At 34.9% G+C, this 13,531-nt stretch overlaps 1 protein-coding gene across 2 annotated transcripts; it reads right to left on the bottom strand.

Annotated features, from left to right (window-relative positions):
* Positions 1-11,670, bottom strand: LOC105039593 (uncharacterized). Of its 2 annotated transcripts, none has more exons than XM_010915790.4 (7): positions 11,410-11,670; positions 10,063-10,183; positions 8,434-8,582; positions 1,898-2,005; positions 1,654-1,773; positions 750-923; positions 1-567 (listed from the first exon to the last, which is right to left on the bottom strand). In XM_010915790.4, the coding sequence occupies exons 1-7, from the start codon at positions 11,533-11,535 to the stop codon at positions 466-468; spliced, it is 900 nt and encodes a 299-aa protein (XP_010914092.1). In that variant the 5' UTR covers positions 11,536-11,670; the 3' UTR covers positions 1-465. The 2 variants fall into 2 exon arrangements, with proteins under 2 accessions (XP_010914092.1, XP_010914093.1); XM_010915791.4 differs by having other exon boundaries at positions 11,419-11,670.
* Positions 11,671-13,531: the final 1,861 nt, after the last annotated feature.

Raw genomic sequence — 13,531 nt, 5'->3', positions numbered from 1 at the left:
TTCACTCCAAATACTTCAAATTGCTATTTATCAATAACTGATGCGAACAGCAAGGCAATTTGAGGTCTTGCTAATGAGCAACATCTAAACTTTTTCGCCAGCACGTCTACCTTGTTTGATACAATTTTGCTCATTAAACTTTACATTCCATCTTTTTTGATCAATGCCACATAACTTATGCCTCAATGAGAACCACCAAGGCTTGAGTGGGCTAAAAAAATGTAACTAGTAAAATTAAACCCAATAAAGATCTCAAACTGGCACGGCACGCATGAAAAGCTGGAAGGCCAAATTTTTCTAGCTTGTCTGACTTGAATGCCGAAGCCCTGGTAAGTAGGCATTCTGGACATGCAACCAAAAGAGCAGAATTACTCATTCCAACTTGTGTATTTTTTTTTTTTTAAAAAAAGAGAAAATCCTACACCAGCCGGTCAACAAAAACTCCACATTTTCAGCTTGCCAGCCTCAGCGGTTGATGGGAGTATGCATCCGCTCAACAATCCTGTTAACAGCATCTCGCGTCATGACAAGCGTGTCATGCTGCAGGATGCTGTAAACGTTCAGACCCTGCAAGAACCAAAAATTGATATCAACATACAGATCTAGAGGAAAATACACCACATCTCCTGTGAATAAATTCTTGCATCAAATATAGTCCAATATAGTCAAAAAACTCAATTGAAGGCAACACGTTGACATAACACCAAAAAACTCAAAAAAACAATAAAAAACACACTTTAGTTACTTACAATTGAAGGCAACACGTTCACATAACGTAGGTTTCTTGTTGCCAACTTCAGTTTGTCATCTACAGGACCACCGTCTACCAACAAAATCTTCTTCGTGTTCTCCATTTGGGAGACATAATTAACAATGTTCTTAGTCTTGTGGCTAGGAATTGCCAAATCCTCAAAAACTAAAAGCTGTTAGAAAGCGATGTTAGAAACATTTCTATATAATAAATACAGACAGGAAGATACAAGTTAGAGAAAACCAGCTTACAATGAAGGCAAGGTTATCAGGGCACTGGTTTAAATTGGTGCATGTTACCAACCACTGTTTGAAAATACCAATTAATTTGTCCAATCTATTGTTAAATTGACATACATACAGCTTTACTAGCAAAATTATCTTCAGTGTTTAGATATGAAAGCCAAAAAAAGACCATTATCACCACAGGAGATTTATTACACAAGAACTTACAAATTATCACAGGTCTTCGTTAATGTGACAAATACTAATAATAGACAAACTCAATGAAGAAGAGAAGTTTGCATGCAGTGATACCCGGTTGATTACCATTGGTAAAATTCTGATAATTCTGATAATTGACTTGTTTTCTTCTATAAATGTTCTTAGCTAAATAAGAATGAAATCGATTGATACCATGACAATACAACTTCAAAGTTTTCAAAATCCTACAGAATGTTGTGCCATTAAGGACACAGCAAATAACTTGAGCAAAAGCATGAAGCACTGACTAGAACTTTATCATTCATACGTCATGTAAGTAATAACAAGAGAAAAATGAAAGGTTAATTCTCAAAAACAAGAAAGAAAAAGATAAAATGTTTTATATGTAATAATCATGTTCAGAAATTTAAAGCATATTTGAGGTGGGAGTTGGAAAGGGAAGATGAGATGAAGACATGCCTTGCCTTCAGCTGTTCGAGCTGACAAAGCAATTTTTAGTCCTAGTCGTCGAACCTTCTTTTGCAGCTTGATTGCATGACTTCGTGGCTTCGGCCCATGCATGGTGGCACCATGCCTAAACTGTTGAGGTACACTTATTAAATCAGACAGCACTACTATGTCAGAAAACAGAAATAGTGGAAAGGTTGTTCCAATGCATGCCATTCACTAAAGCAAAACCAAAAGCTAGAGTAATTCAAGTAACCTGCGGCCCTCGCAAAGTCCCATGTCTTGCGCGCCCGGTGCCTTTTTGCCTGTATGGCTTTTTCCCAGTACCACTTACTTCACTAATTGTTTTGGTTGAGTGTGTTCCCTGTGAAACACATTAGATGAAACGTTCCAAAATTCAAAGATTTCTCTCTTTCAAATGTGGTTTTCCAGAGTGGCCAAAAAAAGGTTGATTGGCAAAGCAATTGTAGTTAAGAAGATACATGTCACATGCATTAGGATCTCATTTTACATCCATCCAGCCATCCATAAACATAAAACTGCAATTATACATGATCATATGTGTATGTATGCACGCAGGCATGTAGAAAGAGCAAATCTAATAATCAGGAAAAAATTATCCAAATTGATTGAAGTTCTGTGTTCTGCATGCTAAATCTCATCTCACTTCATAATAGATTACTTCTGGGTGAATATAAGTTGTTTGAATTCTAACATAATCATGCATATCAAATTCCAAGATTACAGGAAAAATCTACAAGTATAAATGCAAATAAAGAGCCTACACAGGTAACAGTTCACTGTACAATATATCGGGGTGTCAATGGGCTGCACCAGCTTGAACAGCCTGAAGACCCAACTGGAAAAAAAATCGGGCCCGAGCTCAGGTTTTGGGACCGAGGGCTGGGCTTGGGCTTGGAAAACGAGGCCCGAATAAATTTAGGGCCAGGCTGAGGCATGCTTAGATTTTTGAAGAAATCTGGGCCCAGGTACATTATGTTGAAGTCACTGTATTTGACCAGACATTCTAAGTGTGCACTCCTTTGATATTTATTTATATTGAAAGTGGACATTAAACTTGGAAGTCTACTTAACATCCTAACATCCCACTAATATCTAAAAGCTAATCTGAAGAAAACCCTAACCTTCTCTGCTCTCTCCATCTCCTCCTTCCCCTTTCCCTCTCCTCAATCCTCTTCTCTCCCTCTCTCCCATGGTTGATTCGCATGGATGTGCAGAGCATCTTGGTGGTGACTGATGAAGCATGAGCTCTCTTTCCTCCTCCCACAGTTCTCAAGATTCCAAGGACTAGTCCGAGACATCTTGCTATAGATCTAGTGGTCCTAGGCTCCGAGCACTTATTCATAGATCCTCTTCGATCTGGCAGTGCATCAATAAGGACTGGTAATCATAGATCTATAACCTAACTCTCCCATCATTTTTGTCCTCCTTTCTTTCTACATGAGGATATCTACATGTGGCCATTGTGTGGAAGTACGTAATATTATACTTTGTAGGAAAATAGGATTTCTTTTTATCATTTGGGTTTGATTAAGTTATGCCTTTAGTTTTCAGAGAGCATGCTTGGTTCCAAGGGAGTTTCATAATGTCATAGGGGTCTCATAGATGAAATTAGTTTTATATATATATATATATATATATATATATATATATATATATATATATATATATATATATATATATATATATCCTTCAAATAGTGTATATGATAGCATATATAATTAGGTATTTATATATGTTTTGATCCTTAGAATAGTGTACATGATAGCATATATATTTTCAAAAATGCAATACTATTTTCTGTCTTGTATGTACTTTCAGATTATAATTTTTAGTTTCTAATAATGTTACTGGTTCTTGATTCATGCAATACTATTTTCTGTCTTATATATATATATATATATATCCTTCAAATAGTGTATATGATAGCATATATAATTAGGTATTTATATATGTTTTGATCCTTAGAATAGTGTACATGATAGCATATATATTTTCAAAAATGCAATACTATTTTCTGTCTTGTATGTATTTTCAGATTATAATTTTTAGTTTCTAATAATGTTACTGGTTCTTGATTCATGCTCTTACAAATTTTGTTTGATTGGTGGCTTGTGCATTTGCTTCTTAGTCATTACCTTTTCTTTTTTAAATGCTTAGATATGTCAAAAAAAAATGAACTTGTTTGATCAAAATATGGAAGAGGGAGAGAATGATACTATAGAAAATAGTGTGTCTGGACCAAGCAAAAAGCAAAGAAAAGGAAAACCTAAATTTTGGGATGATTTTCAAAAAATCTTTGTCAGTGGGAAGCTTCATGGTGCTATCATGTTTTAATTAGTATTCTGCAAAAACTAGTGGAGGGCTAAGCAATTTGAAGAGGCACCTTGAATTATGTCATAAACATGCAGAGGTCACCAAAAAGCAGCTTTATATTGTCATTTTGTTGATCAACACACTGATTGGAAATTTGATCAATAAGTCTCTGGGAAGGAACATGCTAGGATGATTGTTTTACATGAACACCTTTTTTAATTGTAGAGTATGATGAGTTTAGAAGGTTTGTTGCAAGTCTTAATCCACAATTTATGGTGGCATCACATAATACCTCTAAAGATGATTGTATGGAGTTTGTTAATGATGATAAAGCAAACCATAAGGAAAAAATTATGAATTCATGTGAGCAGGATTCCTTAACAGTTCATATGTGGATTTCTAATCAAACAATAAGATATTTGATTTTAATGGCTCATGTCATTGATAAAGAATGGAATCTTCCACAGAGAATCATAAAATTTTGTAGGGTGGAACCACCTGACACTGCAATTCTTTAATCAGAGATTTTAATTAGAGATTGGAATCTTGACGGCAAGGTTTTAACTTGGATAATGCTTCGGTAAATGATTCACTTGCTTTGTTCCTTAAAGAACTTTTTTTGGAAAGGAATTTGCTTTCAGTCAGGGAAGTTGTTCCATATTCTTTGAGCAGCTCATGTACTTAATCTCGTTGATCAAGATGGGCTAAAAGAAATCCAAGATATCATTTATAATGTATGAGAGAGAGTGTTAAGTACATAAAGGGCTCGGCTTTGTGAAAGCAAAACTTTGAAGTTGTTCAACAACTAGGAATGTCACATAACAACCATCCTTGCTTGGATGTGGCGACATGTTGGAACTTGATGTATTGCATGTTGGAGAGTGCTATAATTTTCAAAAAAAAAAAAAGAGGAGCATTCTCTTCTTTGCCTTTTTGGGTCTCTAACTATAAATATGCACTCTCTCTTCAAGATTGGAAAGTGGCTAAACTACTGAAGCTCTTAAAGATCTTCTATCATGCAACTAAAGTGATTTTCAGATCCAATTATCAAACCTCTAACTCATATCTTTCATGAAATACGCAAAGCAAGGAGCCTTCTACAAATTAAAGCATCAAATAAAAAATCATTCAATTAGTCTTATGGTGATGGAAGTGCAAAGGAAATTTAAACAAATATTAGAATGTTTCATAGTTGTATCTAGTAATTCCAGTTATGTTAGAGCCTCAACTCAAGATAACTTTTGTGGAGTTTTGTTCTAAACAAGCTTTTGGCAGTGAAGAACAAAAAGTAAATTGGTAAAATTCATGAAGTTTTACAGGGGTATTTCAATGACAATGCCAACACAAGTGCTGAACATGTAATGCCTTCTCCCTTGAGCAAGGATGATAGCATTGAGAATCTAAATGATGACTTCGACCCATTGTCAGATTGAGACCAACATGCAAATATATAATCAAGAAATCAGCATGTAACACCACTTGATAGATGCTAAGAAGAGTGACTTTCCTCAAAAAGATGATTTCAATATTCTTAATGGGTGGATGACAAACACACCAAAATACCCAACACTTTCATGTACCGTACATGATTTGCTAGCCACACCCACTTCAACTGTTGCATCTGAATCAGCATTTTTAGTACCGGAGGATAAGTAATTAGTAAATTTAGAAGCTTACCGAATAGTGAAATACTTGAAGCACTCATTTGTGGTCAAGATTGGATTAAAGCAGAACATTTGTTACCATGTATCAATTCTTCTGTTTACAGTTGTTATTAGTTTGTCTGCATCGCGTAATAATTTTTTATTGTATATAGCATCTTCTAGCGCCTATGTGGGATCTTTTCAATGACTTTGAAGATAGCTTTACTTATCTTCAGAAATGACAGATAATGGTGAGTTTTATTGCATCCCCTCTAGTTCAAAACCTTGACATAACTGTTATCGCAACCCGTCTTACTTCTTTGGTTAATATTTGTAGGATGCAAATGAAAGCTTGGAGTCTTTACACTTGAGAGCCACAACAACTAGTTTGACCAATGCATTTGCTGCTGTTTTTTCATTGATCAATTTTATTTTCTGATTGTGCTGCCACGATGTTTTGTATTATCTTGTCGACTTTGGCAAGTATGAACTCTTGTTAATTTTAGACATGGCAACTGTTGTATTTTGGTTAGGAAAATGGCTCAGTTTTTAGTTGCTGGTATGGTTTTGGACATGAATTTCAAGGCTAGATATCAAGAATTTAGTTTCAATTGTTATGGTCAGCTTGCTCTCCCTGAAGGTCATATATTAACATTTTAATTCCTGTTTATATTCCATAGATATATTAACATTTCTATTTTAATTGTTTTGGTTCACCCCCCTTATATTGCTATTGTTGTATGCTTTTGAATAATAAACAATCACAGGTTATGTATGTTTCTGTTAGATAATCACATACATAAGCTGGACCAAAAATGTATGGCTTCAGGCCAGGCCATGCTAGGCCTCATAGATTAATCTGTGCCAAAATCAGCCCTATTTTCAAATATTCCATTCAGGGCCAGGCTCGAGCCTAAGAAACTTAGGCTATGTTTGGACTGGACCAGGCTTGGGCTTAAGGTTTGAGTCCTAGGCCTGCTTTGGGACTTGGCCTGGCCTATTGACACCCCTAACAATATACATGAACATTATGATTTACTGGATCACCACTGCAACAATGCTTATTCAATATCACTTATATTTACCTGCAGTAAGCAATAAGTTCCCTAGCCAAACATCATATTTATAACTGTCTAATGCCCCATCTCTGAATGCTGCAAACAATATCATATCACTCAGACTGGCGCTAACCATAGAATACTGATCCATGCCACTTATAGGTACACAAAAATATGCAAAATATTGAATTTTCTTTTTCTTCAGATAGTTTTTCTCATAATGCTTTAGCCAGTCAAAGAAGAGAAAGAAAGAAGGGAATGGAAGGAGAAAAGAGCAAGTGTCAAAAAAGTGGCGGTGCTGCAGGGCAAGGTGACAGCTAGTAAGGAAGCACTGTTGGCCAGAACCCTTTAATGCAAACCTGAACTCACAAAGCCAGTACATATGGTCTACTAGACGTCAAGACCCTTGCCCAATCAGACATGGGTCCAGTCAAGCTGGGTAAATGGGTTTAAGTCAAAATTGCCAGCCCCGCATACAGCAATTCCCCATGAGGTTATGGTCAACATGTATTTCCGATAAATCTAAATGGAAGTGAGTTCCTGGAATAGAAAAGGACCTGAAAGTCACAACTTAAGGGTTGCCCAAAATGTAGATGTTATGTCTCCAGACAACCATCCTATAAAACATTTCAATATTCAAAATTGTCAAGAATAAGAGTGAACGAATAGAGCACCGTATTGGTTAAATATGTTGCAAGATAATTAATATATAATTTCCTGGGTCATACATGTATATATAAAACATCCTTGAAGAAACCCAGTAAACCAAAAGGATCATAGAATACAATGACATATGATATGAGTCAGGCATCTGATATTGTTTTGATAGTCCTGTCACCATGCCTTATCCTCAAATAGGTTTCAATTCTGTCAACCATGGTCCAACAGTGATACTTATACAGCTAGAAGATCCATCACTTCCACAGATTCAACAACATAACCATATTTAAATTATAGGAAAAGTTAAACCCAATCAGGTCATAATTAAAAAACTCTATCTCTTGGATTAAAATGTCAGAAAATACTGTGTAAAAGAATGGACTGTATATCAAACAATGAAACTTTAAAAGAAACAAATTAATATATAAGTTTAAGCCAGCCAAGGAAAATGCGTAGGAATTTAGTCTGTTCCATACAACACAAAATTGCAAGCAACTTGAAAAAGTGCTATGATACCAAAAATAAAAGGTCTTGAGCAGAAATCAACTACATGCTCCAAAAGTCCAGACATGTCTAAAGATTACTGATTAAACATTCCGCAAACATATTCCTGGTGCTTTTTTGAAATCCTCATAGCAAAACATTGTCACAACTACAACCATGATAATCATATGATCACCATCTAATCACCATTTTCCAACTTCTAAATGAATAAGTTAAACAAATATAAAACCACCTTTTCATTGTCACTGCATAAACCCTGATGACTTGTTTATAATAGTGTTACAAGACATAAAATTCGATCGAAAAAATTAGGCCTACAATTTGATTTGAAAAGCATGTTTTAATGGTGGAGTTCATGATTAAATAGAAAAGAAAAATTGGGACCTCCCATAAGATAGACCATCTACAAATTAAAAGAATGTCAATATAGACACAATGAACAAAAGGCCAATAAGAAGACAAAAATGTGATTGAAGTTGCATAAAAATGGTGAAGGTAGTACGGGTGGTAGATTAATTTTGAAAGGTCAATAAGCAAACAATCTTATGAGCTTTTGTTTATCATTCAGAAGAACACATGTTGTAGGTTACCTGTTGTCGTTTTGCAAGCTGCCACCTTACAACTCGATGAACGATATCCTTCCTAATTGGCACATCGAAAACATCACCAGCCAATACCATGAAGCCCTTATCCTCATTATGGAAATTTGTCACTCTTGTTACTAAGTCTGCATATTGCCCTGAAATATCAAAAAAAAAAAAATGTTTCACATGAATGTTTATATGAATTTGTTAATAATACTAATGAATTTGGAAACCTACCAGAGTGAAATAGGCCACAAATTACATTTACTTAGTTGAAAAAAGAAAAAGACATACAAATACATATTAAGCTTAGATGAAAGAAGATGCATGTGTAACAAATCTAGATGGAAGATCCACAGTGCACATGCTTACATAAAAAGACCACAAATAGCAATTATCCATTTCATTCCAATATTTCTTTCCATTTGTGACCTGTGTATCGGGCTGGATAAATTGGCTCATAGTCTTCTTTGTTACATTTATAAGCCTAGGAGCCATTATATCACCAACATCATGATGACCGTCATTCCAGAAGAAGCTTGGCTCCATCCTTGATAAGCACAACAAATTGAAAGATATAGACAGTGTGAGACCACTTAGCATATTCTTTATCAAATCAGCTCAACTGTCCAAGTAGAACAACTCCTACATTCATAAATTGAGTTCAAGCTTACCATAGTACTGATGTCCATAAAGAAGTTCAAAATGCACACCGAGGTCCCTAGACATAGATAGCATGTCTTCAATGTCTAATGGATATCACAATGTTGTCCACATCCTAGGGAATGATCATCATATTTTACACCGATTTTGATTAAAAACTAACATATTGCCTCAGGCCAGCCAATATTGTTACTAGCTTTACATTCTCAACCGAGTTCTATTACAGGAAATGACCTCCAAAGGTGTAATAGTGGAGATAATTTTAGAAAATCATCAATGATGTAGGTAAAGGACTTAAATGAAGTTTAAATGCATGGGTTGGCAGTTGGCTCTTTACCCAGGGGCAGGGGCACGCCCTTTTTGGAAAAAGAGTTGCGGGGCAGGGGTGTTGTGGCGAAATACACAAACTCAAAAGCATAAGAAATGCAAAACTTCTATTTAAGAATGCAGTCATCTTTCGGGCTGTACAAATAGGGTTTTCAAAAAAGAAAAAAAAATTATTTACACATCTAACCAAAACATATAAATGTAATGCAGGTCCAGCAGAACCTTCCTTAACTATGTTGTATGAACATATGGTGATGAGTTCAGAGTCAACAAGAAAAAATTTCCAGATAATTTGATTCATCCATACATGAGAGACTGTACATGCATGAACACAACTTAGAGGTATGGCCTAAGAAAAGATATGACTACATCATGCTATTAATCATGTTTCTCACTAAATTGGGTAAACCATCAGATTCATCAAATGTTGCTATGACAGCACTGACGCCTGAGTGAATATAGCTTTGATGTGTGGAATATAAGTGCAGTGGATAAAGAATATTTCATTTGGCCACCATACAATAGGGACAATAGACAAATCTCCACAATACTAGAAACCAACAGTATAAAACTTTTGTGCAAAAAATGCATCAAGTTGATCTATATGTGTGTGTAATAACTTAATTGAACATAAAGTAAAAGTACCTATATCATGGTCTGGCCTTAACACAGTTTGATTTGTTAACAGCTCTGGTGGAATCAGACCCTCATTTGCTTGAGACTCAAGCGTGGAAAACCTCTTAGAACTGATAAAAGGCAAACCATGCTGCAAATATACAGTTGCAGATCCACTAATTCAGACTAAAATGTTAAACAAAGAGAGTAATAAGGACAAAAACTATATGTACTTTGTTTATATCACTGTATTTGCATATTGCTAAGAAACCTGATTGGTCATGGAGACAGTTGCATGTTGCTATTCAATTGCTAAGAAGCTTACACCATTTGTCTACATTATATTTTTATCCAATGTGGCATGATATAGGCCTCAACTTTGAGAAGAAAAATTTCTAGATCTTTTCTCTTTATTTAAAAGATCAGAAAATTCCCAATAAAATGACTTATCCAAACCCACAGGCATTAAAACTTCGGAAGAACATGGCAATAAACTGAAAAAAAAAATCAGAAGCCACTGAAGCAAATACCCTCCAGAACCAACATCTTAATTGATTAGAGGATAAGACATATCCAGCAAAGCCAAATTTACGATATTCTACAATTTCTGATTCTTTTTCCAGTGCATCAGGGTCCCCAGAAGACGGAAATCTAAAAAATAGTTTCGATTAACTCAACAAAGCAGAAGAACTAGTCATAGAGAATCTGACCTACAATAATCATATTCATGGATGGCAGTCAGCATTTGAATTTCAGTAAAAATGCAACGGCCAATAATATATGTTGAATGTGATGAAGATATCTTGTAGAAAATCTCATCCCTAACTGCATTTGTACTTGTGGTGACACCAAGACAGAACCATGGCGGATTAACTCCAGAATTTCATAAATCCAAGTTAAACAAACTAGCAAATTCAATTGGAAAACAGTTTCAAATGTAACTTTTCATCACAATAGACAAATTAGAAAATATGCTAACCAATTGGGAAAAAGGTCACCACTGTTATCTAGCATAGATTAAATATCACGGTTTGTGTTGTGTCTGTTACAATTCAGAAAGTCAAAAAATATATGGTAAGGGGTTACAGCTTTCAGAGGGTTCGTATTTTGGAGATTAGGACTAGGTCGATATATCTCTGCGTTACCCGTCAAACCCTTCGGATAAATACAAGAATACTAGGCATTCGGAGGCTCAAGATTAGGGCATCAATGCTCAATGACTTAAAAATCTAGTGGTTCTTTTTTTTTTCACCTCCCACTTTTGTTTCAGGAAAACAACATAAATTCAAGAAAACTTCATCAAACAATTCAACAATAGGACCTCGAAACTGTAAAAAATTTAGCCAAGCATAGGGAAATAAAAGAGATGGAGCAAACTTTCTTCACCCATGGATCATGGAGTGCTCCACTCTTTGGGGCGATTGAAAGTGAACCCCTAATCACGACGGAGAGCCTCCGCGCCATGCTCAGATTCCACGCCGCCCGTGCGATATTCCACAACATCTTTTCTATCCCCAAATCTTTAGATAAAACGAGAAAAAGCGAGGATGTGGGAACGCCGGACTTCCGCACTCGATAAGCTGGGAGGCGATGGTGCGAGACCCACAGCCGTCGGCGCGCCAGGAATTAGGGATGACAACTATTTGACGGGTCGGATCCTTATAGCCGCGTCCGGACTCTGTTTGCTAATTGTTAAGTAGATCCGAGTCCGGGTCCAGATTTGGTTGTCCATGTGGATCCTAGAGCCCGCTGTCGAATCAATATCGATTCGATGGGGTTTGAAATTGGATAAAGGCCACGACGGTTATGTTGCTATTTTTAAATCTTCCCTTCTCATCCTTTTTTTCAGTTCAATTTCTTTTAGTGCTTCAATTCGACCTTTTCCGCGGTTTGTTTTTTTTTGGCTTAATTATATAAAAAATTTTAATTTTTTTTAAATATTTAATTTCATTCTAATTTTTTATTTAATATAATTAAATTTTTTTAATTTTTTAATTTTTTTAGTCCTCTAATTTTCATATATTTATACTGAATTGTCACGTGATATACATGACTTGCTTATGTCATCGCGTTCATATGGCAAAAAAATTTAGAAATCTTTCTCACCCTTTTTTTCTTTTTTTTTTTCGTCTAAAGTTTCTATCAATAGAAAGATTTTAAAAAAAAAATCCTCTCTACAGATCTCTATCCTCTAGGACTGAGTAAATAATCAAAATTTAAAAAAACTCATCCAAGCCAACCCAATAAACATCGATTTCAATCGGTTGAAAGATATAAATTGAATGAAATCGGATTGAGATTTGTAAAAAATCGATTATTTATGGTCGAATACAATTTTTATATTTTTAAACCGCATAAAATTGAATCAAATCGATGTAGTATTTCACAAACTCACTTATATTTTGGGACTACGTTGTTTAGAATTCAATACTTCATTCTAAAAAATACCGCGTCACTTATTTGGATTCATGTGAATATTAATGTTGAATTATTGATGGAAGCATGTCAATTTGAAATAATTCTAAAATGAAAACTTTCAGATGCAGTTGTTTTTTAGATGAATAAATTTTATTTTTATTTTTATTTTATATATATTTAAAAATAAATTTAAAATTATAACTTATAAAGTTTAGATTTTTTTGTATTAAATTGATAAAAAAATAAAAATAAACTTAAGTGGGCTAACATTAGACTTAAAATCAATAGTGAGTTAATATTGAAGCTTAAATCGATACTATCTATCCGAACTCGCTCTAAACCATTGATTTCAATTTTAAATGGTTTATACATGATGAATGATCGACAGCAGATTGAATTTTTCTGAATCCGATTGGATTCGATCGAATGAAATTTTTCTTTCAAACCGATCGAACTCAATCCATACTCAATCCTACTATCTTCTCTCTCCTTTGTATCTTCTTGTAATAGAAAGATGAGATTTTATTTTACGGGAGTGTTTGGTTGGGAAGAGTGGGAGTTTGGAATCGGAATGGGTGACTCTTATTCTAATCGTTTGGTTTGAAAGAGTCCCATTCCGATTCTGATTTCAAAGTGGAATGAAAATGGCTCGATTTATATAGAACTCAATCTCTACTCTTCTTTATGGATTCAAATTTTTATTTGATGAAGCTCGAGCTCATCTCTTGCCAAGCTAGCTCCGATGCTACTGCTTAGCTCAACTCAATTTTAATTCTAATTCCGATTACAAACCAAATGCTTAAGAGGATTTGGCCATTCTGATTCTGATTCCAAGGCATTCCGATTCTCATTTCTATTTTGATTTCGATTACGAACCAAACACCCCCTACATTTATAGAGACCAAAGCTAATACAACTTATCTCTTCCAATCCCTTTTCATTTTAATTTCACCATTTCAATCACTTCTCGTTAATGGGTTGGGTCATTTTCTGCTCAAAATTATTATTTATATTTTTTTTATATTAAAATAATCCTTGCATTATTTTTTCAGATTAACTGTGAGATCAATGACGTAAGGAT

This window comes from Elaeis guineensis, chromosome 1 (genome assembly GCF_000442705.2).
Source record: "Elaeis guineensis isolate ETL-2024a chromosome 1, EG11, whole genome shotgun sequence".
NCBI classification, from domain to species: domain Eukaryota; kingdom Viridiplantae; phylum Streptophyta; class Magnoliopsida; order Arecales; family Arecaceae; genus Elaeis; species Elaeis guineensis.
This window is presented reverse-complemented; position numbering and strand designations above follow the sequence as displayed.

Excerpts from the sequence above, each read along its gene's own strand:
- LOC105039593 (XM_010915790.4), bottom strand. The coding sequence starts at position 11,535 with ATGTTGTGGAATATCGCACGGGCGGCGTGGAATCTGAGCATGGCGCGG. Across the intron at positions 1,774-1,897 it reads GGACTTTGCGAGGGCCGCAG|TTTAGGCATGGTGCCACCAT; the intron begins GTTACTTGAATT and ends GTACCTCAACAG. Across the intron at positions 568-749 it reads TGAACGTGTTGCCTTCAATT|GGTCTGAACGTTTACAGCAT; the intron begins GTAAGTAACTAA and ends TGGTTCTTGCAG.